At 41.8% G+C, this 27,974-nt stretch overlaps 1 protein-coding gene and 1 long non-coding RNA gene across 3 annotated transcripts in view; one reads left to right on the top strand and one right to left on the bottom strand.

Annotated features, from left to right (window-relative positions):
* The window catches only part of LOC308586515 (BEN domain-containing protein 5-like), a 753,040-nt gene extending 743,548 nt beyond the window's left edge, over window positions 1-9,492 (top strand). The window contains exons 12-13 of the mRNA XM_081193192.1: window positions 3,512-3,608; window positions 8,347-9,492. Of these exons, the coding sequence (XP_081049318.1) occupies window positions 3,512-3,608; window positions 8,347-8,467 (218 nt within the window). The 3' untranslated portion in view covers window positions 8,468-9,492. The remainder of the gene's footprint in view (window positions 1-3,511; window positions 3,609-8,346) is intronic.
* LOC308586558 overlaps window positions 1-27,974 on the bottom strand; it is a 77,946-nt gene that overhangs the window by 40,778 nt on the left and 9,194 nt on the right. The gene's annotated exons all lie outside the window — the stretch shown is intronic.

The raw sequence follows: 27,974 nt of genomic DNA, 5'->3' as shown, positions 1-27,974 counted from the left end.
GGGAGAATTGTTTGGTTTGCTAGATGGGGTGTGTGAGAGGAGAGGGTGATTTATAATGCTCATTTAGTGTGATGAAAGAGATGTACAAGACAGAGTTTCAACTCAGGAAAAGCTTCCATAGTCTTGAACATCAGTACCCACACAACTAAGAACCTATTTCTTAATGAAACCGACAAAAATATATTCCTAGGCCATAGTTACATGAAAGAGAGGAAATTCTCTTCTTGATAAATGCCGCAATTTCTGTAATGGAAAACTGACTTTCTAGCAAAGTTGGCATACTCAGCAGAGCTGTATCTTGTTGTTGGCTTTTTCCTCTGTATGCATCTCCCTCCCTCTTCCTCCTCTTTTTTCATAATTTAACTGCTTGCATAAAACAAAGAAGCACACAGGTCTGTCAAATGATACCTCCAGTCTAGAAGGTCATAGTTCTTAATCCTCTTAGGGGGATAGACTTGGATGAGTTCCATAACTAATAACCCAGCCAATAGCATTTCAGGCTGATGGAGGTGCTGTCCTCTAGAAGAGACATAAAAGTTAAGATCCAATCCATTTGATGGAGACCCCCAAAGGACTTATCAAATATTGAACGGCGCTGCTAACTGGCTTTGCCCTTGTCAAATCCTTATCGCGGCAGAAGCCTCACTCACTGTGGCATAGAAATGACACAACAGATCTTATTAAAATGAGATTGTGGCTTTGAAAGGAGTCTTATTATTTCCAATAATTGCCACTGCTTTGCAAAACGGGGGGTGGGAAGTCAACCCACACTCTTGAAAGCAAAATGACCCCACATTTTAAGAAGTAAAACAAGCGCAAGGATGGATCATAGTGCGACTGGTCTCTGCAGTGGCAACATTATTAAATGATCAGTGAGCTATTAAAGCTACAGTGCTTAGTATCTCCCCTAAAGACTCATAGCGCTAACAGGTTTCCAAATTGAGGTTTTTATTGCTGGAAGAAGGCTCTGTGTGCAGTTCTTGAAGCTGCGATTACAGGGAATGGTTGTGAGCAGACTGACACTAAACAGGAGCAACAAATCTTCTTGAGTGAAAACTGGCAATGGATGACTCCCCAAAGTGTTTCAATATGACAGCAAAGAGGACTATAGAAGTGGAAAGGATACTGCATAATAAGAAACTGAAACTAATCAGAAATATGGTGTTTTACTTCGATTTAAATAAAGAGCAAGGTTTTACGCGCCTTTATCTGACCAGTTGGGATGGGTAAAAATGGGTAATTGATAGCGTTACAGGAAATTTCACCCACTATTAACTTCAAATGATATCCTTTCCTAGGGGGCTAAGGTTTCTTATATTCCTTCCAAAGGTATTGAAATGTAGCCACTAGCAGAGGAGAAACTGCTGCCACTTCTGTTTTTCCAAGAGCAGGTCTTTCACCATGTCATTTGGGCCAGAAAAGAGGAAGGAATACTAATCCAATAGCCATCATGAGGATGGTAATGACAGCAGGAACCAATGTTCTGGGGAACACATTTGGAAAATTGAAATCCAGGGAAGCAGCCAATGTTAATTCCATTGAAGTAAGCACTGCATTGGGTCAAGTAAGTTTTTTTTCTATCTCTCTCTCCTGTGGCATAATTTTATAGATTGCAAATGCAGGGTAGTGTAAGAGGAAAAACTGAAAATAAAAGTCAAGCAAAAGAAAGAAAAAGGAACCAGTTGAAGACATTGCTGCAATTATAGTGGACAAAGAGTCCCTGTACAGTGGATTTTAAGAACCAGCCCGCCTTTTTCAGCACCCTTATTTCATTTGTTACCAGCTCAACTGATTAGAGGACAGAGACACTGGAGCGCATCTGAAGTTGAGATAAGAGAATCATTACAATAGTAAAGGTGCAAAGCCTTTATCTCCTTTGCATGTGAGAGATGCAATTGTCTGCAAAGAGTGACTGAGAAACATCCCAAGATCAAGTTTTTTCAGACTACCAATGCAGCTTTCTGCAGGAGATCTATGAAGTACTAAACACCTGGAGCCAATGATAGATGAAACAATTGACCTCTCATATGCACGTACATCAAATGTAGTTAAGCTGAAATCCAGAGAAAGAATAAATGAAACAGGTGCTGCACAGTGTATCTGCAGGACTTTAGAAAAGGTTTTGGTCACTGAGACTTGTGCTACATTAAGAAGCAGAGTAATAATAATAGTAATACCTTCTGAATGATATCATGAATGTTTTCTTTCTTTTTAAAAAACTTTCCCATCAGCCCCAGCAAGCATGTTCAAGGATGATGGAACTATAGCCTTGCAACATCTGGAGGGCCACAGGTTCTCTACTCCTGCCTAGCTCTTGGGTTAGGTCCCTCATGACAAACAGTGGTTGGTTCTGAGCTGACATCAAACATTACTTGAAGTGATTAGTGTCCTTGTTTTAAATGAAAGCTCAGTTATTTCCAAGAGTGTGAACTCTTGTTCTTACAGATTTCCATGATGTGATTCCCCCACCTACAGTCAGAAGTGGTACATTCCAGACTCAGGTTTACCCTCCTTATGAGAAATAGCTTGATTCAAGGTGAACCTGGCACATTCTTGCTAATAAAAGTTGATTCTGAATATATATATATATATATATATATATATATATATATATATATATATATATAAGGTATTTCTGCTACTTTGTCTCCCTTTGCCCCAGTTGAATAATAATCCTGCATAGGCTTCAGGGTCATTTCTACAATTAGACTGTAACTCATTTACAAACCTCTTGGATTAGTTTCTCTGTATAATACTTCCAGCTTTCAGCCACAGAGCTAAGACTTTACATGATTTCACATTAGTCATCTTCTCCATTTGAAGAAAAAATAATGAGCAGAGATATTTCCCCCCACAGAGTGTGAACTCTGCATCTTAAATTCATTTGTTTTGATATCCCTAATGTGAGTAGGCGGGTAATAACAAATGCTTCATTTAGAAGTTGGCATCTTTACATAAGATGCCTGGAAACCCTGAAATGTTATACTTATGGAATTTCCCACTACTGGAAATTGCATCAGGTAATTACTGATAACTGCATTTGTACAAGACACAAATAGATTTAAGTTTCAGAATGGACGAAAAGCTAATAATATAATGTATGTGTGCACAAAATGGAAGTGCATACAAAATCATGGACAATCATTGGTGTTTGCTGGAGGGACAGGGTGTTTGGTTCAGTAGGTTATGTAACGGTGATACATAATCAAGCTGTACATAACATTTCCTTTCAGGAGTTGAGCATCCTCTTCAGAGTAGCCAAGTCACATGAGTGTGCATGAGGTAATCCAAATGGGAGCATACGTTACAATTTTAGCAACATATTACTTGGTTTGAACAAAAGTGATACCCAATTATGACACTTGTAAACCTGTTAATAAATATTAAGGTCAGATCTATTGGAGTATTAATCTCAAATTTCCTTATGCATCATATCACTGTAATTTACCTTTGCAGCTGGTTTGGATTTTAAAAAACTCTTTTAAGCAATTCTCCTTAATTAGACACTTAGATATGAAACTAGGAAGGAATGTGGCCAGAACCTTTTTGGATTACTACAGACTAAACAGCATCACAGAGAGGCCACTGGCACCAATCTCAAGTACATGGTAGGTTTCAAAATGCATCTGGCTTTTTTGAAAATGAATTCTTTACCTTTTTTTAATGTAATTACGGTAAACGTGGTCAGTTGTGTACCTAGCAAAGCCATCCTGATTTAGCATGAAATCTCCAGAATGTGGTATCTATTGTTCCTGAATGGCAGTGATACAGTGGTGTGTGTGTGTGATGGAATCGTTGATGAGCTTGCTTTCCACAATTTTTTTTTTTAAATGTTGCTAGTATTATTAAAAACTCAGTTTTACTCCCTGGGTAACCGCTTCTTCAGGAAGAGCTCCTTAAAAACCTCCAGGGATACATGCACTTGCTTAGCGACCTGCCTCCCTAATAACAAATTACTTTCCCAAGCTTTCTGAGTTCAGTAAAAGGTAAAGGGACCCCTGACCATTAGGTCCAGTCACGGATGACTCTGGAGTTGTGGCACTCATCTCACTTTATTGGCCGAGGGAGCTGGCGTACAGCTTCCGGGTCATGTGGCCAGCATGACTAAGCTGCTTCTGGCAAACCAGAGCAGCGCACGGAAACACCGTTTACCTTCCTGCCGAAGCGGTACCTATTTATCTACTTGCGCTTTGACGTGCTTTCAAACTGCTAGGTTGGCAGGAGCAGGGACCGAGCAACGGGAGCTCATCCCATTGCGGGGATTCGAACCGCCGACCTTCTGATCGGCAAGCCTAGTATGTGTATTTAAATGACATAACTGAGAGGGTGAAGGCTATGCTCTCACACAAGTACTAATGATTGGGAAGTGGTAGGCCAGGGGTGGGCAACCTGTAACCCAAGAGCTGCAATTGGAACTCAGCCAGCTTGGTCCTTTTTCACGCATGGTCAGGGCAGGGATGATGTTCTCTAGCAACATATGGAGTGCCACAAGTTCTCCATCCCTGAAGGCATGTAGACAAATAATAATGAAGGTATCTCACTTGAAATAAGTAGATCTGGATCTGGAAACCCCACCTATACCACCATGAGCTCAATGACGGAAGAAATGCAAAATATAAACATACAAATAAATAATAAGTGTTTCTTTGCTGCTACAATTTATGCCCTTCTTTTCTGTAAGCTGATATCCGAGGAAGCTTGCCATAAAACTATAAAACAGTACAAAAACATATCTTCCAAGAAAAAACTGCAACAGACAGAAACAGTGACATAAGGTCACAATTCCTTACAAATTTTCTGGAATGATGTAAGCTTGACTGCTTACCTAAAAGATGGGGCTGTGATGGGGCAGGAATACCACTCTTGGGGCACTGTTCCACAGTCTAGGCACCATATAAAAAGATCTTGTCTCTTGTGCACCCTCACCACAACTCTGAAGACAGAAGGGGCTCCACCATTGAGAGGGATTCACAGACAAACTCATATGGAATGGAATGAGGTGATTATTGAGACTGATGAAACAAAACCACCAGAGTGTGAGAATGGGGGGTGGATTATTGAATCTCCAGCTTTTGTGCATTTTCACGATGCTGCTATCGTTTCTTTCACTGAACCTGCACTCGGGCTGCGACACCTCTGCACCTTTTACTTTGCCCCACCTCGCAGCCAAGAGTGATCACAGATGCATTGTGAAGCAGCAGAATTTGACAAAACAAAATACACTTCTCTCAGCTACACAATCTCTGATGTGTTTGTATTACATGCAGCTCATGGTCCATCCATATACAGTCAGCCACTACAGAAATACTGAGCAAATCATATTTCGCCTGTAGACAGATAATTCTGAAATCTTTCCGTGATTATATCAGCTGTATTTCTTACACTAGAATCGGCAAGATAAGATCAGAGCATGTCCCTCTTTCTATTTTAGCTTCTGGCACAGTGCTTCGAGAAGGGCCTGGCCTTGGTAAATCTTTGAGCCTGAGCACCATCCCTGTGCTGTTAAGACACCACAGCAGGTAGAGAAATAGCCTGCCTGTGAAACGCTTCAGTTAATTGGAAAACAGGCTTTCTGAACCATTTAGTAAATCCAATTTAATTAAATGTCATCACAGACTGAGAGTATTTTCATAAAATACACATTCTTCTACTTCTGATGATAAGGAAGTGACTCGAGTATTAAGGTTTACATTTCAGCAGCATAAGATGCCACACATTTTTTTTTAAAGAAGCTATTTGTGTGAGGTAGAAAGGGGAAAGTCTATTGGTTGAGTGTCATAATTTTGTCATTTTGCCCCTAGTCAATACGAAGTGATACCAGCGTGTGAGATCAAGGGAAGTATTTGGGCTTTGGGGGAACCTTCCTTCAGATTCCATAACCTGGATCTGAAACCCATTCCCCAAATCACAAGTGCCATGTCCTGTGAAAGACATCTGTGCATTCCTCTAAGACCATCATGAGTGCCTTTTTAACAATACAGTATCTGTGATATCACTGAGGATTAGGCACAATCCTGTGACCCATCTCCATCGCTACAGTTTATAACAGTGAGTGAGTGCTGACTTGATTTATCACACAAGTTCTCATGCAGGCTTTTAAAAACAAAGAAGGGCAAGATTGCCTCTCCATCAAGAGCAATGCTGTATCATTTCGGGGATTTTAAAAAAATCTGTTCATTGTAAGATATGCACTGCACCCTCACATTACCAACAGAGCTATCCTCAGGTCCATTACCATTCTTTGTTCCTAAGCATTTCCTCTGTTGAAAGGTTATCCCTCTATCCCTCTATTACATTTATAAAATTTGCATTGCATTTTTAAAAATTACATTTGTACAGCAATTGCACTTCTCTTGCAGGAGTGAGGCCTGTGCCATTCAGAACGGTGAGAAAAGCAGTTCCAATTGATCTGACACACACACACACACACACACACACACACACACACACTACAAGCCTATAGGAAACTGCCTCACACACATGGCACTGTCCCCCCACCCTATTCAAAGCAAGTGTTGCTATCTGAGATGCTCTCTTGCATTGCGTTATCCCACCCCTCCAGAACAGATTATCAGAAACCTTTGGGGCTGCAGGGCGGAGAGGTAATTGTGAGATACTTTCCCTTCACCCCCATTAGCAGATTCTCCAGTTACACTACTACTAGGACCACCAGTTGGCTTGCACCCATAGCCTCTGCTATCTGCTATCTTTGCATTTTCATATACTGTCCACTGACATCCACTTGAAAGCCCACATCACACTCCCATAGGTCAATGTAATTTGGGGCAGGGGAGAGATGCTGGAATCCCAAACAACTTAAGTCTGATTTTGTCGAGCAGTAAATTGCATGAGGAATGGAATAGCTATTACCGTTTAAAGGCAAATTATATGTTTTGCCTCAGAAATTAATTTTTGTTTCCCCCCTTGTCTATTGATAATTATAATCTGTCAGTTTTACTCCTACATGCGTCTGCACATTTTAATTGCAGATCTCAATGCTTGTAGCTGCTGCTGGAGGCAGAAAAATAAAACCCTTTCAGTTTTAAACTGTGACACATTTGCGTGGGCTCAGTGAAAGGGATCCATTTACAGAAATGAGAGAGATTTGCATTGCTTGGACAGCCTCAAGCAGAGGGCTCACCAAAATACCCTATTACAACAATTACCCTGTCAAGGGCTTTAGAAATCAAAATGCCGTCTGGAACAATGCAGCCCCATATTTTGCGCACAGGCTGCATGGATGCAGATGCAGCAAACACACAAATTGAGGCTGTGCCTTTCGGCAGAAGCACAAGAGAAGGAAAAGTTGGGCAGTTAACCTCTTCATCTCAGTAGGAGGAGCACCAGGAACTGTTCCGACCCTCTATGTAATGATAATGCCTTATCCTGCTCTCTCTTTGAGATGAAGAATCGTTGGCTGACAGGCAATGAAATCTCTGCTTTGCACCACACGGTTAAAGTCCCAGGTGTTTCAGTTTAGCAGGGATAACCCACATGTTCTGCTATCGTCCCCAAGAAAATTTCCACCCACCCATCAACTTGATTTTAAATAAGTCACTGTGTTTTCCCCTCTTCTTTCGTACTCTGCATGCCTATGTTATCTGATGCTGCGAGATCATACATAATGAAGGAGCAACCTTTTAGGAAGTGTGCTTCATGTGTTTATCTTAAGCCATAAGGCTTATGGTGCTACCAAGAAATATCACCTCACTAATCATATCACTTTAAGTTCTTACCGTGGCAAGCAAAGAAACTGGTACAAAATATTGGTACAGTGCCAATGAGGGGTGTGGTCTGGAGAGAGTCTCAGATTCTAAATATAGAAGCCTGGAAGGCCGTTCCCTGCCCCTCTTCAGGATGGAATCAATATAAACTGGGAGGATCTAATTTGCAATATTACAGAAGTTAAAGCTGCCCTTTGGGAATCTAAGGCAGGGTTAGCAGACTAGGTGCATCCTTTACGGGTGTTGATTTGCTTCTAGCTTGCTGTGGTATTCCATTTGCAAATAAGACAAGTATTACAAAGACACCGCAAGTCTCCTGTGTTGTGCTGTGTTGTGCTGTCTTGTTAAAAGAAAACTGTGAGTGCTATCCCTATAACAAGAGACAGAAGGAATAAATTGTATGGCTAGAATAGCTTTCTCTCTGTGTTTGTTCAGTGCCTGAATAGGGCTCATTTTGAGCTTTTTAAACAAATTATATCTTTCTTTGGGATTTTCCTGGCAGCAAACAATTGGGCTCTGAGATTCTTCCCAAGTATTTTCATAGGATCATTCCACATATGCAGCACTGTCAACACTGGAATGTATTTTACCAGTATATCTTGTTGTCTTCATTTGTTGGCAGGAAGGAAAAAGCATCTTCCAATAGATGTTCCTACCATCGGGCTCAAGGGAATAACCAACCTTCCACTAAGACTGAGAAGAGAACTCAGGCAACTCTTAAGGAACCCACGCACTCATCATAAAGCACTAAAACGATAAACCCTTCAGAGAAGCTGGGACAACAAAACTGGATTCAAAATGGCTTCCCTTTCTCTTTCCAGCCAATCATTTTTGAAAGGGGGGAGGGGGAGATGCTACTTTACTTGCAAATGCTACTGTTGATTTTGTTATTGGTTGATTAATCACAAGCCTTTTCCCTCAAAAGCAAACCAACAAATTACTTCCTGCCATGTTAAGAGCTTTTCGAAACACTGAGCAAACCGAAGAAAGCTTTCCACAATGCTAGGTAATCTCTACATTTATTGCATAAGACATATATCATTTGCAAGTGTTAAAGGGGTTAATTCACATGGATACAGGTCCTGGCAATATTCCCTAGGACACTGTGATGTGTCATCTTTAATATCTAAAGAGTGGGTGATATCCAAGTTTGTGTGGACAGGAGTAAATGAACCCCCCCTCCTTTCCTGTTCCTTTCAGTACCAGCACCAATCTGCTCTGGAGCATCCCTGAAACCTCCAGAAAAGATTGAGGAATCAGGTGCAGAATTTTCAGGGGGGAAAGGGGAAAGAGAAATCCTTGTAGGAAAAGGGAAACTCCTGTAATACGTCTACTGAATGCCAATGTATCTACTCTTGGCTCCTCTAGAATATATGCAAAGTAATGACTCGCAAAGAAAGCTTGATAATCAAAATGACCTCTTACCAGTATGGATTAAAAAGCAGGCAGAGGGAGCCTTGTGCGTGAAACTACTGATACTGTGTTTGAGTTTTGTAAGGTTTCAGTTGAATATTTTCAAAGTTGGTTGATATGTGTGTGTCCATTCAACATGTTGATGGAATCAAAATACTTGCAAAGTTTGCTGCTGCTTTCTGAATGGAGTTTGTTATGTTATGTTACTTATGTTATGCTATGTCATGTCAGTCTTCAATTTGGTACCCTCCAAATGCTTTCGATTAAAACGATTGTACTGCCTCAAGCTGATGGGAGTTGCAGGACAAAGCATTTGGAAGGCACCAGGTTGAGGAAATCTGTACTATGTTATACACAAGACTTGCTCTTGGAGCACTTAATAAAGAGTTAAATGCAACTGTTGCTTTTATTTTTTATTTTGGTCCATGCTCATGTTTCTTCATTGATTGGCAGGCTCACTTAGTTACCAAAGGCAAATAAGAGCTTTACTGCTGCTGCTTTTCACTTGGTTAGATGAGATTTATTCAATGTATGTATGACTTCACACGAAAGCAGTCCCGAAATAATTTACAGAGAATATCCATAATATATAATAAAAAATCCACTAAAACCAAATATGCTAAAAGTGTTCACCCAAAAAATCACCCGGCAGCATAAAATAATTAAATAAATAATATAAGGATGAACACCAGAAGAAATGGCCAAACCATCGGTGCTGTCCAAATGCCCAAGAAAATAAAACTGGGTTTTCCAGGTGCCAGGAGGACAACACCGTCGATGCCAGGTGAGTCTCCTTGGGAGGTGGACACACAGAGAAGGGCCTCAGATGTTGATCTCAAGGTCCAGGTTGGTTCATATGGGGGAAAGGGGTCCTAAGGGTCTGATTATAGGTCAGACCCCACACCATAACCTCAGCTAAATTGTACACAGAAGCCATGTTGTGTAATGTCTTCTTATCTGTTTCATTAACCCACCTTTGTTATTCTGTCTTAATGTATTTTGAATCACTTAATGCCAGCTTTAATTCAGCATAGCTATGTCTGCTCTGTTGAAAAACCAGCTCCATCAAGCTCTTCCCTCAATTGTCATTTGCAGTCATTCCTACAGGCTAGTAAGAGGACTAGTACCTCAGGGCCTCTGAGCCAGCTCTTCTCTTTCAGCATTGTGTCTTTTAGATTATGAACCTGAGGTAGAATCTGAGTCTTGCAAGCCACTTTGGGAGACTCTTGGTGTGCAAGAGCAGTATAAAAAGGCTTTAAATAAATAAAATTGTATTTTTTCTTCTTCCCTTGTATCTTCTACCCTAACTTGTTTGCGTGTAACCACCATCCCTCCTCATTACAGGCTGGGTGCCATTTTTCAGTTTTCTTCTCCTTCACGCCTTCAAAATTCTTCTTTCAATCAATTGAAATGCTTCCACCTCTTCTAACTTCTTCTTTACATCAAGGGAACAGCACAGATTGAGATCTGTGGGAACTACATCTCCATTCCACAGAACTTCATTTCCTTCCCCCAACTGTTTTTGCAGTCTTCTTCGCAAATGTTTCTACTAACATTTTGCCTTGAAAATATACTATACAGAATCTGCTTCTTGCTCCAAGTGTGGATTCCTGAGAAATATTGAAAGTTGGCTTTCATTATTATTATTTTTTCAAAAATTGTTTCTAGTCCTCATCAGTGTTAAAAGTTGCAGGTGACCGTATAGCATCTACTGGAAAAGTAAAAGAAGCGAAGGACAGGAAATTCATTGCTTAGAGAGAATGGCCTCTATATGCACAGTTCTTTACCATGGCTCTGTGCTGTTTGCTCCAGACTTTTGTCCATGTTCAGAGACCTAAACTTTTTTTGGGGGTAACAGTAACGGCAAAAAATGCTGAACTTCCAACAAAGCCCAAATAGTCCATTCAAAATACAGTGGTACCTCGGGTTACATACGCTTCAAGGTTACATACGCTTCAGGTTACAGACTCCGCCAACCCAGAAATAGTGCTTCAGGTTAAGAACTTTGCTTCAGGATGAGAACAGAAATCGGGCTCCAGCGGCGCGGTGGCAGCAGGAAGCCCCATTAGCTAAAGTGGTGCTTCAGGTTAAGAACAGTTTCAGGTTAAGTACGGACCTCCGGAACGAATTAAGTACTTAACCTGAGGTACCACTGTATGTGATGCAAAATAAGCAAGGTTATGCTATATAGCAGCCTAATTTGTTAAATTCCATAGGGGTCGATAGCACTGGTAAACTCAGGACTCAATTTGAACCAAACCTTGGCCCTGGAAAGAACTTCCTGTTTGTAGTAGAATGCCATGACGCCTATCCAAACTTTCAAAGTGCCTCTGGATATAGGCAGAGCTGCTAGATTTAATTTCAGACAACAGCTCTGAGTCCTGGAATTAGTTTTCAGTACTACTGCTGAACATGTGTTGTGAAGCAAAAAAAAAAAGTCTCTGAACATGTGCAGGACTACTTTCCCTCATTACTGAATGAATTCATGGGTCACCTTGCAACGAAAGCAGATCCCTGGACTGTCAACAACTGCAATATAGGCAAAAGCATGATTTCCTGAACGAGTATGCAGTTCCTTTTGCATCTTCTGATCGACAAGCTCTGCAGGAAGTTTCAACTCTATACAGGCAATGTAGGTAAGCCCATTATTTCATTTTTCCTTGATGCATGTATTGAGTTGTTTCCCAGCATATGCCACTAGAACTTGAAATTCACTGTCAGAAATAGTAACACTGTGTGCATGTGAAAACAACTGTATTTAAGTGTAATACAGGCCATATAGTGGGGAATTTTATGGAAATGTAGCTTCAAAGCGGGGCTGTAGTTGAGGGGGTTGCTTAGCTCAAATTCCCTTTCCGATCAATTGCTCCCTCCTTTCTTTCTGAAGTCCCTCGGCTCTTCTTGCTCTGAGTACCTTTGGGTCTTCACTTCTGCCCCTGCTCTCCTCTGCACTCTGCACTCTTCCCTCATTCCCATTTCTCCCTTGTATCCTGTGCCTTCAGTCATGCTATCGCACAACTTCTTAGCTTTATCACGGTCTGTTTCTTGGTTGTTAAAGCAGGTCACCATTTGCAGTGAAGACTGCAGATCACTCATAGCAAAACTGTCCAAATATGCAAAAAGGAACTTGGCTGTCTACCAACTGGCATTAATTTGCAGTGTGGACTAGCTTCTTATTTAAACGGGGCATTTCCGGGTGGAAGATCACAAGTCCCTCAAAATCAGTATTCTTCCATCCATCTCTTTTGGCTTCCTGGTGGTACTTCTCCCATGCTTGCTGGTGAAAGAGCTCACAAAAAAGGAAAGCTGATTAAGGTGTTCTGACATGTACATGTGTGGCACTGTGTTACAAAGGACTGACTGGCCACCACTAGAAGTTGGACATTTAGTTCCCATGCTGTGGAAGGCTGTTCCAGAAGAGATTCTGCAAACACACTCGCTTTTGACTTTCAGGTATCTCTTGAACACTTTTTCATGCCAACAGGCCTTGACAGCTTTTAAATTAGCAACTTGCTTTAATGATTATTTAAAAGGGACCCGGGTGGCGCTGTGGGTTAAACCACAGAGCCTAGGACTTGCCAATCAGAAGGTTGGCAGTTCAAATCCCCGTGATGGGGTGAGCTCCCGTTGCTCGGTCCCTGCTCCTGCCAACCTAGCAGTTTGAAAGCACGTCAAAATACAAGTAGATAAATAGGTACCGCTCCGACGGGAAGGTAAATGGCGTTTTCGTGCGCTGCTCTGGTTCGCCAGAAGCGGCTTAGTCATGCTGGCCACATGACGCGGAAGCTGTACGCCGGCTCCCTCGGCCAATAAAGCGAGATGAGCACCGCAACCCCAGAGTCGGCCACGACTGGACCTAATGGTCAGGGGTCCCTTTACCTTTACCTTAATGATTATTTATATTGTTTTTAGTTATGTTGTATACTGCTCTGATATTTTGTGAGATGGTGGTACAGAAATACATATTTTCTCTTAGTTACTGTTATGACTTGGGGTGGGGTTAATCTGGATGGAACCCTGGTTCCCCTTTCTGAGCCTGCAATCCTCTATCTGTGAGCGTAAAATATACAAAAGGAACTTTGCCAAATCAGTTCCTTTGTCAAAGTAATGGCTTTGGCTGGCTAGCTAAGGACCTGGATTTTGCATAACCAAATAGGTTGCTCTGTGCCATAGAACTAATGGGTGGGCCTTTCCTCACCTCACCCCACCCAACCTAGCTGCTACATAGGAGAACAAAAGGCAGAGTGTTAGGGGTTATATATGGGCAGTAAAATGAGGTACCTAACAAGGGTGTGGAATCTTCACCAATAAAGAGTTTCTAAGAAAAAGCAAGAGACATTTTAGGAACAGTACAGGGGGTAAATCAATAAGCATCTGAGGTCCCTCTTAATTTTACAACTCGATTGTTCCACTGGTGTTATTATTGATGAAGGGGTTAAGCAAACAGTATGTGACCCAAAGGTGAACCACTAAAGATGACGTTTCACCATATATATTTTTTTAAAAAAATAAAATTACTTTGTTTTCTGTGCATTCTGCTCTTCTGACAAAAAAATCCTACCATAACCCCCAAGCACAGATAGTCTTAGCTTGAATTGGACTCTCTGTGATGGTGGAATTAGGCACTTTTCAGTGACAGGGTGGGGTGGCCTTCATTTAAAATTATTCTTTTTGTCCTATCACACCATCAAGCACCTTTACCGCCAAGCTGCAAACCTGTTACAGAAACACAAAATGAGTTGACTCTTTTGCTAGGGGAACATTAATGCAATCTCAGGTTGTGTCCATTACGGCTCCGACAATATTGTATATGGAATTCCCGGGAGAAGGTTCTGCAGACAGAAAAGGAATCTTTCTATAACCATTTTATGAAATTTACTGGTGTGGATAAAATGAACAGTTTCAAATTGCCAGTCTGGCTATCTCTAAAAGACAGGTGAAGTCTTCTGGCTATCACTGCTCCATACTATTACAAATGGAAAAGCCCTGAAGTAATTGAATAGTTCATCTGCTGGAAACCACTGTGAACTGCTATAACCTAAAAAGAAACAATATATATACAGCTGCAAGTTCAGAAATAAAAAAGCATGCCTGCTGCCTTACCTGGAGATAGTGCAAACACAACATTGTTCAGAGATCGTTTTCTCTCACTCGCTCGCTCCACATGTAATGGGAAACTATGGCTTTCTACTATGTGAGCAAGCTGCTGCAAATCTACTGTTCATTAATGAGAACAAGCCAGGATTAAACCATGTTTTCAGGACCTGACTTTATTCTCAAACCATAGTTCAAAGAAGCCAGTCTCCCCAGTTCAGATGTCACAGGGAGTTTTGGTTACCTTAAAATATGAAAGATACCCATTCCTTCTATGATGAATATGGATGATGAAGAAGATGATTAAATGGGATCCAGGCTGGTTATATTTTTCTCAGAGTTGAAGGCAGTTTGGAAGATTTGTGTTATAAACAGATGCTGTGGGTGAGTGTTGGGTTTTTAGTTTGGGTTTTTGGTTTGACCAGGGGCAACAGTAGGACAAGAACCAGGAATCAAAAAAATCATAGGCAGCCAGCTAGGGACACTGATATCTGGAAGCTAGGTTTCATTTTCCTCTTTTGATCAACTAACCTAGGCATTACTGAAACCTGGTGGGATGAGACCCATGACTGGAATCTAGAAATTGAGAGGTATAAGCTGCTCAAAAGATACAGATCAAACAGGAAGGGAGGAGTAGTAGCATTATATGTAAAGGATGTGTGCACTTGTGACGAGATCCATGACCTGGAGCATGGAAGATACTTAGGCAAGGAGAATCAGCTGCATAAATATAAGATGGAGGACACTTGGCTTGCCAGTAGTACATGTGAAAAGGACGTGGGGTCTCAGTAGACCACAAGCTTAACATGAGTCAACAGTGTGATGCAACAGCAAAAACAGCTAACGCTATTCTAGGCTGCATCAATAGAAGAAAAGTATCTAGATCAAGGGAAGTAATAGTCCCACTCTATTCTGCCTTGGTCAGACCACACCTGCAATACTGTGTCCAGTTCTGGGCACCGCAATTTAAGAAGGATATAGACAAGCTGGAACCATGTGCAGAGGAGAACAATCAAGATGACCAGGGGTCTGGAAACCAAGCCTTATGGGGAGCAGTTGAGGAAGCTGGGTATGTTTAGCCTGGTAAAGAGGAGACTGAGAAGAGATATGGTAGCCATCTTCAAATCCCTAAAGGGCTGCCACATGGAAGATGAAGCAAACTTGGATAGGTTCAAGTTACAAGAACGGAGATTCTAACTAGACATCAGAAAGAACTTTCTGACAGTAAGAGGTGTTAGTCAGTGGAACAAATTCCCTTGGGAGGCTGTGGATTCTCCTACCTTGGAAGTTCTTAAGCAGAGGTTGGAGGGCCATCTGTTGTGTATGATCCAGTTGAGATTCCTGCTTTGCAGGGGGTTTGGCTAGATGACCCTTGGGGTAGACTCCAACTGTGCAATTCTATTATTCTAGGATTTGTAGAATTTTCTCATTCTAATTCACTGGGTTGAACATTGCAACACTGTGCAATAAACTGATGATCTTTCAAATCAGTTCACTCTTTTGCATTTTATCTTTTTAATTGGGCAAATTGACTGCACAATCAAGATTACAGCATCTCTTATTTGCAACCCTGCCCACCATTTCAACATGTGGCTATGTGTAACTGATAGCAGAACAGGATCCTCTTAGCGTAGATTAGTTTACCTTTACTTAAATAACCCTGGCAGCTCCTTGTTTAGAACATCATCAAAACACATGGCTTAATTCAAGAGATCACAGATTCATCACGATGCTATCAGCACTGCAACCCCTGGGGATAGCTCTCATTGAAAAGGCTCCTTGAATTTGTGATTAATCAACTGGTTAATCACATGGACTAATCAATGAAGACTTTCAGCTTTCCCTAACATGTCAATACTATCAGCAGCTGAATGGAGACCCAGATCGTTAATACTTGACTTTGCATAGTTTGATGATGTTGTGATTTATAACACTGTTTGAGTGTGCATCTGAATAAAATACCTGATATTTGTTGAATTTCATATTTCTGGCTAATAAAAGCAATATGCTTGCCACTCTTTGGGGGTCTGTATGTGAGCTGCATTTGTATGAAAAGCAGGAAGCAGGCAGTGACCATTTTAAGATTGATTAATCACAGACATGTCTCTTTCTTTCTTCTCATCTTTATTTCTTATTTATGGATGATATAGCAGGATGAATTTTAATCAGCTCTTACCCTCTTGCTGTGTTCATCACGTTTCTCTCTCTGGAAACCGCAGATGTTAACCATTTAGGGACACCTGGTGGAAACAAATCAGCTAAAGTAATATCAGGATCAGAAGCTGACTGACTTTGTGCTTGGACTGATTTATTTAATGCCTGTAGAGGGTGTGGGGGTAAGGAACTGAACAAAGGTCACACCCTGAAGGGCTGTGGGGAGTGATGATGTATGTTTGATTAATGATATTGCAAGAGTGCAATGGATTTCCTAACTACGTTTACTGGCCGTTTCTCCAAAAATCTATATCTTTGAAAGAACTGAAGACACCATAAAGTGCACGTCAAGATGCCATTAGTGGAAATGAAATGGAAGGAACCAAAGTGAGCTTTAGACTGATGCAAACTATCTACCTACCGTGCGAAGATCATAATCAAGCATGACCAGCTATACAGCTAAAGGACCTGAGCTATGGGAATACTCCCTGCTCCTCATTTCCACTGCAGAGACAGGAGTGGTTTGGATTGAGGTGTAAAGACTGAAAAGGTAAGGAAGACACCCTGTGTTGGCAAGTGAAGCTGTTGCCACATTAGCTGAGCCATCCAAATTTCCCACTTCTACTTCTGAGTATAGGAGTGAGGAATACACCCAGTTTGAAGATGTACATGGTATTATCAAAACCTCTCCTTCAATATAAATAGCCTCAGAGTGATTTACACAATGAAAAAAGCAATATATAAATAAATATAAAAGCCAAACCAGTGGGCAAACAACTGGAAGTACAGTCATACCTTGGGATAAATACGCTTCAGGATAAGTATTTTCGGGTTGCGCTCTGCGGTGACCCGGAAGTAATGGAGCGTGTTACTTCCGGGTTTCGCTGCTCGCGCATGCGCAGACGGTCAAAATAACATCACACGCATGCGCGGAAGTAGTGAAACGCAAACGCACTGTCGCGTCTTACGTTCTGTTCAGGATGCGAACGGGGCTCTGGAATGGATCCCATTCGCATCCCAAGGTACCACTGTAATAATATTTTGGTTTTAAAATTCAGACCATGGAGAATGTTTAATGGTCTTCACTTGGTGACAGAACGATAGCAAGAGTAGGCATCGGGCAATCCTCTCTGGGGAAAGCATTCCATAAACAGGGCCCACCACCAAAAAGGCCCTCTCCCAGTCTTAGGGATTGTGTGTCCAACACTTCATGCAGGATGTCGCCTTGTCCACTTGCCTGATCCACTCTTTTGCTCTCCCTTACCTGTTAACCCTTTTCCCAAGGCAATATTTCCCTCCTGTGGAAGATGGGGGGGGGCAGGGGACTGGCAGGAAGGGTGGGAAAGACAGATGCAAGAGTAAGGTAAAAGGTAAAGGAACCCTGAATGGTTAAGTCCAGCCAAAGGTGACTATGGGGTTGCAGCGCTCATCTTGCTTTCAGGCCAAGGGAGCCGGTATTTGTCCACAGGCAGCTTTCCAGGTTGTGTGGCCAGAATGACTAAACCGCTTCTGGTGCAATGGAACACCGTGAAGGAAACCAGAGTGCACGGAAATGCCGTTTACCTTCCCGCCACAGCGGTACCTATTTATCTACTTGCACTGGCGTGCTTTCAAACTGCTAGGCTGGCAGGAGCTGAGACCAAGCAACAGGAGCTCACCCCGTCGCGGGGATTCGAACCGCCGACCTTTTTTTTTTTTAATATGATATTTATTGAAAATTTTTGAAATTACAAAGAAAAAACAAAGCAGAAAAAGAAAATAGAAAAAACAAAGAAAAAACAAACCACATTCAAAAAACAAAAATACACCGCAGACAAACAAAAATAAGTCCATCATTCTCAAATCCCCAAGTCTCATCACCTTCTTTCTTAGACCTCCTCCTCCTTCCTTTTTTTGTATCCTGGTTATTAATTATGCAGCAAATCCTTTCCATATTTCATAGTATTCTATCATTACGTTACCTTAATCTATTTTCATCTTATCTTATAGAAAACCTTAAAAACTTAAAACTTAAATCTTATTTTTACCGACTTCTCACAACCATAATATTCTTGCCTAATTCTTTAAACATTTTTGCTAGAGCCAAATAATTTTGTTCCAACATTTTTCTAACATTCATCAATTTTATAAAACAATCCTGATAATAAACAGAGAAATAAAAACAATCCAATCTTCATCCAGCGTCCCTTCCTCCTGGTCCCGGGTTTTGTCAGTCCTTTTTATCCCATCGATCTAGCGCATTAACCTGGCAACCTTATATCCGAGGCCCTTAAATCTCTTCCAGGTCCCTTCCGCAGCTCTTCTTCATATTCTCCTTTCACTCGTGGGAACTCCAGCTTGATTATGTTTTTGACCCTTTTCAACAAATCAGCCCCTTTTCCATAGTCCAGACTCAACTCCATGTGGTTTTTAGGAAGATGTTTCAGAATCCCTCCAAAATTGAGAGCCCCCACAGCTCCAAACATCTCACGGCCCATTGCCAGACTCGGAAAGCCCAAACATCCTTGCATAGGGGACTCTATCCAACCCCCCATTTCCAAATCAATCCAAACTTTATCTTTCCAAATCAAAAGCTCTTGTTCCTGCAAGGCTGCAGCTCCCTCCATCTCTGACGCCCATGATTCAGCAACATCCTCTTCTCTCATCTGCTCTGTCAGGACACACTCCTGATCTAATCCCTGGGTGGGCTCCACATAGTTTCCCACTGCCTGTTCAAAAATTCTGGCCGCATTAGTCATCAAATCCATCTTCTCACTTAACTGTTCCAGTAGGGCACTTGTTTTACAGAGAGCACACAGCAGAGCCTCTGGATACATTGTCCCACAAGGTCACAAGTCCTTTCCCACGATTGTAATCTGAGACAGCTGCAAGCTCACTGGAATTAGTTACAGTTTCACAGTCTCCCTCTAGGGGGAGAACTTCTATTTGTTCTTGCAACAAAACATCCTTTTTGAGATATTTTGTCAATATTTGTTCCTTTAAAGTGCGAAAGGAAACAATGGAATCACTATGTTTCTCTTCCTTTAACTATCTGTCAAAAACGTTTGTCTCTGGTCAATGAGCTTCAAAACGTCAGTCCTGACATCCCGCTCCAGGATCAGGACGGTGGGAAGTTACTTTGCTTTAAACTCACTTCTGCAGGTTTAAACAGTCCAAAAGAGATCCCCCTTCTTTGAACCGCCGACCTTTTGATCAGCAAGCCCAAGAGGCTCAGTGGTTTAGACCACAGCGCCATCCACATCCCTATGCAAGAGTAAGACCTCGGGATGACAAGCAGTAGTGTGCATGTTGAACATTTTAATAAATGCACTTAACCTGAATACTGCTCAGTTAATGCTTGGGACCCTTAGGAGAGTGCTTTCCTATATTTAAATATATGTGAACTACTTTGAATACTCCAAAGTGGCCAAGCTTTATTATTTTCAAATTCTCATTCAATTCCTCCTCACAATTAATTTGTACTGTAGGCCAATGTTGTCTACTATTTCTTCACCCATGGAATATATTTCATATTGTGAGCACTTTGAAGGTATATAATGGAAAACAAGATACCGGTAGCTGTATAAATTGGAGTGTGTGTGTTTCTAAATACTCCCAGAAGAACTGGAACTCTAGGAAGGCAGGTTGCTCCTCAAATTAAAAAATGAAGGGGAAAATGATTTCCTGTTCACAAAATGCGGTTGTGCAGCACAACGAGAAGGGAGATTGTTAACATCTCGGGTCATCTCAGAAACTGGTGCTGGAAAATGACTTGGCAGCCTTGGACTAGATGACCTACCTGAGGACCAGCGTATGATGAGATACTTTTCCAGGCATTTAAGACTTTGCTAGCCTAGCCTAAAATAGGAGATCAAATGAAAGGCATTACTTTATAGTAGATAACGCTGCCATTTCCAGATAGCTGCGCTTCAGTTAAACCCACTGAACCAAAATCCTCTGTGCATTTCAGCCTGGAAAATTAGCCTGCTGAAAGATATGATACAGGACAAGCAAAGTGACTGGACTGCATACGTTTTACGCTCATTACCATAGATGCAGCCAGCTGATCCATTTTCTAACCATGCTTCTTTTTAATTTGAGAGGCTGATTTTGAAGCGGCAGAGATTCTCCGGCTCAAATAACAACCCCCCCCCCCGAAAGGATACAGAAAGAAAGAAAGAAATGCTGGGATTTGGGATCAGTGGCATGTGCTCCCCTGTATCCATGCGCCTGTTTTATTGAGAGTCCCTGTGGAACGCCCTCCCATCAGATGTCAAGGAGACAGATAACTATACAACTTTTGGAAGGCATCTGAAGGCAGTCTTGTATAGGAAAGTTTTTTATCTCCCATGTTTTAGCATGCTTTTATATTTGGTGGAAGCCGCCCAGAGTGGGATACAGATAGGTGGGATACAAATAATAAAATCATCATCATTTTCACATATTTGGAAAGCAGGTGGCACTGTGGGTTAAACCACAGAGCCTAGGACTTGCCAATCAGAAGGTCCGCGGTTCAAATCCCTGCGACGGAGTGAGCTCCCGTTGTTCAGTCCCAGCTCCTGCCAACCTAGCAGTTCGAAAGCACATCAAAGTGCAAGTAGATAAATAGGTACCGCTCCGGCGGGAAGGTAAACGGCATTTCCGTGTGCTGCTCTGGTTCGCCAGAAGTGGCTTAGTCATGCTGGCCACATGACCAGGAAGCTGTACGCCAGCTCCCTCAGCCAATAAAGCGAGATAAGCGCCGCAACCCCGGAGTCGGTCACGACTGGTCCTAATGGTCAGGGGTCTCTTTACCTTTACCTGCTACCCAATGCAAGTGTCTTCTGATTCTGCCTCCCCTTGACCTCCCAGCCACCACCATGGTTCATTTCTGCTATGACCATTTTTAGGTTTGATCTTCTGAACAGAGCCTGATATGGATAAAATAAAAATGGCATCGACAGTTAGCAAGCGGGTACAGGCACTTTGGCAATGGCAAAGTGTACAGTGAGTGTAGGGATGGAAACAGCTCAGTGGCAGAGCAAACACTCTGCATGCAAAAAACCCCCAGCTTTGATCCCTGACATCTCCAGCTATCACATAGCAAGTGATGGGAAATAGAACTCATAAGAGATTTCTGAGTCTGTCTTGACTTATTTAGAGGTTTCTGAAAGTATAAGCAACTTTTTAGCCTAATCTAAGCAACAGCCACTAGCCCTTTGGAACCCACTGCGACAGGATCCCTGATAAGACTGTCCAGACTCTGCTTAGAAACTTCTAATGAAAGAGAGTTAGTTTATTTATTGGTTTAATTTCAACAGCTTGCATACTGCTTAATTATAGTCAGTGTACAGGAGACTAAAAATGAGTTAAAACTATAAAATCAGTTCAAATACCTGCTGCAATAAAAGGCCCAGGAAATTCAACAGGGAGAGGGTCCGTCTGACCTCAGCTGGAAAAACGTTCCATCAAACTGGGCCCACAACACTGAACACAAGCAACTGGTGGATATAAACTCTGCATCCAAGCCATGGGGAACCACTAACAGGCAGTCCCAAGTTGGACCCAAGTTGTTAAAGGCCTTGTAAAATAATATAAGAGCCTTGAATTTGGCCCAGCAGCATATGTGCAGCCAGTGGAAGCTTTTGAGCACCCGAGTTATCAGCTGGCAATTGTCTGTCTCCATCAACAGCTTAGCTGCAGCATTTTGCCCCAGCTAGAGCCTCTGGATCAGGCCTTCTGGGATTAATAAATATTGGCTTGCCTGTGAAAATTTCAAGGTTTGCTGAGAATATGTATGCAAAGCACTATGAAGTGCAATATAAATGCTAAGTTTTCATTCTTCATAGAGAGTTTCTTCATAAAGTCCCACAGTTCTCTCGACTACTGCTCAGTGGGCTCCGTCAGTGGCCCAGAAAACATTCAGCGCTTAACTCTATCGACCACCCAAAAAATTAAGGAAGGAAATTAACAACTCCACTGAAACTGCACAGGAGTTTGCTGCACACGAAGAGTCATATTACTAAAGTTCAAACATCTCATTGTAACCACTCATTGCAAACCACTTGATATTGAGGCTACATATAAAGGCAGTGCTTATGCAACTTAAACTCTACTGGCACAATTGTACTTCAGTAATACTTGTTTATTAGCCAAATGCATCTGATCTCAGAGGCCTGCATGACAAGTTCATTACATATCAATTTAATTAGCCAATTTACATTTAATTTACATTTCAATTAATGTCTTTAGCAACAAAACGTTGCATTAATAGGGTAATTGCCTGTTAGGCAATATGTAAAAGAATAAATAGCCACATTCTGAGGAAGCATTCCTATTTTCTACATTTTATTACCATAAATAACCTAAATAATTATTGCTCTTAAGGGGCCATGTCCCAGTTCCCTTCTGGGCCTAATTATAAAGACTTAGTACCTCATTAAGCAAAATGGTTTTGAAGTCACAGAAAAGCATTACTCTAATCGTGACTCATTAGTTTCAACAAAAGGGGGTGTAGAAACTGCAAAACAGCACATTTAGACATAGTATATTTGGTGGTAGAAAAACAGAAACCCACTTATGAGGCGGCTTTCAGAGTTTTGCAGGTGTTTCCATTGAAACCCAGCTTTCCAAAGGCTTTGTGCAACTTTGATGAATGAAAAAGATAAGCCCAGAAGAAAAATTAGGTCAGAGGAAGCCCTGTCATGGCAAGGTCTATCATGTTCCAATAGCTTTGTTCCCATAAAGCTGCAGTCAGTCCGTTTGAGCTTCAAATTACTATAGACTTAAAACACATCAAAGATCAATTCTGCTTCCGAAACTTAAAAGTCAGACAATGCAGAGCAGCAATAATCTTATGTTAAAGTAATCTCCTGCAGACTTAAGAGGCATGATCAATAATAGATGGGCTGAAAACCTAGTTAGCCACCAAGCTCTGTGGGCAGGATCAGTTCAAAGGAATGTTACAGCATATATTTAGAAAACATTCTAGAGCCCGCTATCACGGAGAATCCCACTGGTGCAGCCAATGCTCTATAGCAACAAGAGAACCCAGATCCATGCACTGTTCCAGCATGCTGGCTTCCCACAGGAAATGGGCAACCTACCCCATAATCTGCTTTTGTGGTGTTACAGGGAGTCGTGAAGCACCCTTTCAGCTTACACAGGTTGCTAGTTATACTGAAAGAACTGCAAAAATCTGCAGTTGCATGCTGATTCTGACATACTGAATGGTCCTTGAATTGTCCTCTTCCTATATGCTTGATCTAGCCAGTTCTCCTCGTGGAATAAGGTGGAGAACATGTTGAGATTCACCAAGGAGGAACCAAGAGGTAATGCTTAGTATGAGTCAGTGGTGTAGCGTGGGCAGGGTAATGGGGGGGGGATTGCTTCGGGGATGATTGGAAGGGCGTGTGCCTGCCCTGTTGCATCCTCCTCACATCACCTTGTGGGCCCACTCTGGGCACTAGGAAGATACACTCCACCGCTGGTTGAAGGAAGCATCATAGGCCACCTACTCCACGCACATACATACTCTAATCTCAAAACAGGAAATCCAGAACTGGAGCATCTGCAAAAGTTGACTGTCCAGTTCCTTCTCTGAAGACCTTCAACAAGGGAGGACTACCATCAATTTGTTCCACTGTCAGACCATTTGCTTGTCTCCAGCTCATTCGCCAGGATTTCTCACAGTTTATGGACAGAAGTTGTAAAAGCAGGCAGAACTGATTTCAATCAAGGTAATTTAGTGAGAAACCTATTTAAATCAAGTTTCTCATGGAAACTTCTTCATATACCTGATGATCAATGGTACAAATTTGAGCAATGACTTGTGTTCAGTTTCAAGTAAATGGTGCATTTTTGCACTGTTGTTTCATTTTTACAACCAGGTGTAGCATTTATTTGTTGCACTGAATGTGTTTTCCTTTTTTACCTACCTATATATTCCCATCTATAGGGCCTGCCTTATGACTATCTGCCATGGTATTTGTGAAGCTCAATGTGAGTATATAAGAAACCTGCACACAGCACATTGCCTCCTTTTCTTTCCAGAGTTGCTCCTTTCTGATTTACTCTGCTTTAGACCAGCCCCACACTCACAAAAACAAAGTAGCAAAAATGAAAAGCTCATAACTGACAGGTTGAAGAAAAGTGTGATAATTACTGGATGAACTGGAGCAGTTTATTTTCACTATAAAGTGAATATGAAGTGCCTGTGCTTGGTAGGTAGAGTGGAAAAGAATCCTGAGAAATGATCAAATTGGTTCATTTACATTGAAGAGCCTCCTTTAGCTCAATGTATCTGGTAGGAGGCATTAATTCAGTTCTGAAATTGAGTGTAAGGCTTGCATACTTGTACTCAGATTAAATACTATTAAATAAGTTATTATTCTAGAGAAACTTGGTGTTTACTTTTTTAAAAAAAGTTTTATTATTTTATAAATCACAATTTTTAATACACTCTGTATGAGAGTATGACCAGCAGGGCACTATTCCACCCCCAATGCGGCATTTCCATGTGCTCTGGCACTCATCACAGTGTCCTGTTGTGCCAGAAGCGGTTTAGTAATTTTGGCCACATAACCCGGAAAGCTGACTGCGGACGACAGCTCCCTCAGCCTGAAGCGAGATGAGGTCTGCACCCCCTAGTCAAGTTTGACTGGACTTAACTGCCCAGGGGTCCTTTACCTTTAATGTGTATATGATGCTATCGGGAATAGTCATTAGGCTTGGGGCACAATGATGACGCCCAACTTTTAAGCTGGTGCCTGGATGCAGTGCTGGGACTGGGTGGTTTGAGGTTGGAGAGAAAGGTATATGCTAATGTTAGCTGGGAAAGCCTTTCTTACTTTAGTGTGTACTGGTTCTATACTCCAAGGGTCCCTGAACTTCTAATTTGTTTTACTCATTTATATTGCATTGGGCTACAGGACCTTTTTCTGTTGTTACTTAAATAACCCCAGTAAAGTTTGCTTCTATAAAGAATTGATGTGTGTCATTAAGGAGAACTCAGATTCTAAATTCAGTGCCTAGGCTGCACTGAATGAATGAATGAATGCAGTGCCTAGGCTGCTGGGTCCTCACCAGTAATGTAACTTATGTGAGACAGTGTTATGAATAATGTAGGGGAGGGGGTGCTGTGGTTCAGCATTAGTGCTCTGGACCACTTGAGTTCCCTTAGTTGTTTCCTGCAGTGCCTCACAGGTGGAATTTCTCCCACATGTGTTATGTGGCACTGTGGGTTAAACCACAGAGCATAGGACTTGCCGATCAGAAGGTCGGCGGTTTGAATCCCCACGACGGGGTAAGCTCCCGTTGCTCAGTCCCTGCTTCTGCCCACCTAGCAGTTCGAAAGCACATCAAAGTGCAAGTAGATAAATAGGTACCACTCCGGCGGGAAGGTAAACAGCATTTCTTTGTGCTGCTCTGGTTCGCCAGAAGCGGCTTAGTCATGCTGGCCACATGACCCAGAAGCTGTACGCTGGCTCCCTCGGCCAATAAAGCGAGATGAGCGCCGCAACCCCAGAGTCGGACACAACTGGACCTAATGGTCAGGGGTCCCTTTACCTTCATGTTTGGAAGGGCCTGATTAATGCCTGTTTTTCTGCTATCCCAACACAAAAGAAGACTTAGTAATACTTGTCCACTGTAAAGAGTTCTATCTCTACTTTGTGTGGCAGCCCTAATCTCTTCTCTTGCTCATTCACCATTATCTCTATTCTGCCCCTGTGTAGTTCTGCTTTCAGTTTTCATCTCTTACTGCTATTGATACTGAGCATATTATGATTTAGAATATTTGCTAAAGCATTTCACTTGTTTAAATCATTTCCTATATTTGTCTCTACTTTTGTTCCTGACTCTTGCTTCCTAGTAGTAGTAGTAGTAGCAGCAGCAGCAGTAACTGGATGATAAGGTTTACTCTGGGATTTCTGAAAATTCACCATTGTCCAGAGCTAAACTGTCCAGCAAAGGGCCAGTCCTATCGACTGCTTGATTGTAAAATAATTTCAGGGAAGATTTTACCAAAAATCAAAGAATATATCGCAACCGAAGTTTTTGCTTTTCCATTTCCCCACTATCCATACTATGGATGGTGCCTTAGCCAGCCCAACAATGTCTTTCCCTCTGCTTTTCAAATACAAAATGGTGCATACATAAGAAATAAAAAGCTCTAATTTATTCTACAAAAGTGTTCATCAAGTAATAGATGGGACTCGAGGAAAAGATTAAGAGCTTACATTTTTCATTTGACTTATTTCACATAAAATTTTATAGAGGATAAAATGATGGGAGGCAAAGAAGCAATGATATTTCTGTTTTATCTCCGTCTGAGGCCCATAAATCTTCCTGAAGTATCATTAATTATAGCAGCGTCTTTCATGACGCTATTGTTAAAGGTCTAGCTGCCTTCGCATTATAAGCCCCCTATTTTCATGGGTTTATAATGTGAGTAGAAGAATTGTTTTAGGCTAAACTTTGCTTAGGCAGCATAGCTGCTGAGGAAAATTATTAATTTTATATAGAGAGACTGAGCTTCTGAACAAAAGCAATCACCTACTGGGCATTCTAATTTAATACAATAGCATATACACACTGCTTCAGTGCAGGGAACTAAGCACAGTTTTGATGTGTTTAGCAGCATCACTTCATGTGTCTCTGGGATAAATTTGCTTGAAGCACCTGATCTACATCCACGTTGGAAGATGTGAATCAGTAACAGAAACAATGACGTCTTAGGCTGGAAACACTGATCTGGATCTCTGCTATCATAAACCTAGATTGGCTATATAAAGACTGTGCAGCTTGTTCAGGCTCATCTGCCACTTTCAAGACTGGTCCACGTCCTTCTGGGTAACTTCCAATGATGTACCCCCACTTGCGTAACAATACAGTGCTACCTTGGTTCTCAAATGCCTTGGTACTCAAACAACTTGGAACCCAAATACTGCAAACCTAGAAGTAAGTGTTCCCGTTTGCGAACTTTTTTCAGAAGTCAAACATGCTCCGCCCCCGGCGTAGACAACATTACTCCGGAACTCCTCAAGGCTAATGTTGAATGGTGGGCTCCTGTGTTAGCTGCCCTATTTACCAGCATAGATCAATCGGCCACTATCCCTGAGGACTGGGGATTAGCAATCATCATCCCTTTATTCAAGAAAGGAAGCCGATCAGACCCGGCTAATTACAGGCCAATCAGCCTCCTTAGTATCATTAGCAAACTGTACGCTGCCCACCTATGCGACAAATTAGTGGACTGGCTGGAACAAGACCACATTCTTTCAGAAGCACGGGCTGGTTTTAGGGCAAATCGGTCAACCTTAGACCAGGGCCTTGTTCTCCAACATCTTGCGGAGAAATATACATCAAGAAAAGGAGGTTCCCTATACGTGAACTTTATAGATTTCAAATCTGCTTTTGATTTAATACCGAGGGACAGGCTTTGGGGAAAGCTAAGCGCCGCAAATATAAACAAACGCCTACTGTATCTCATCCACAGTCTATATGAAAATACACGGATCCGGGTAAGGTGTGACCGACTGGGCCACCTATCCAAGGAAATCCAAATCCACCAGGGGGTCAGGCAAGGGTGTGTCCTTGCGCCTACTCTATTTAACTTCTATATCAACTCGT

The sequence above is a fragment of the Podarcis bocagei genome (genome assembly GCF_964188305.1).
Source record: "Podarcis bocagei genome assembly, chromosome: 5".
Classification (NCBI taxonomy): Eukaryota; Metazoa; Chordata; class Lepidosauria; order Squamata; family Lacertidae; genus Podarcis; species Podarcis bocagei.
The sequence above is the reverse complement of the archived record's forward strand: the minus strand, read 5'-3'. Positions and strand labels throughout refer to the sequence as shown.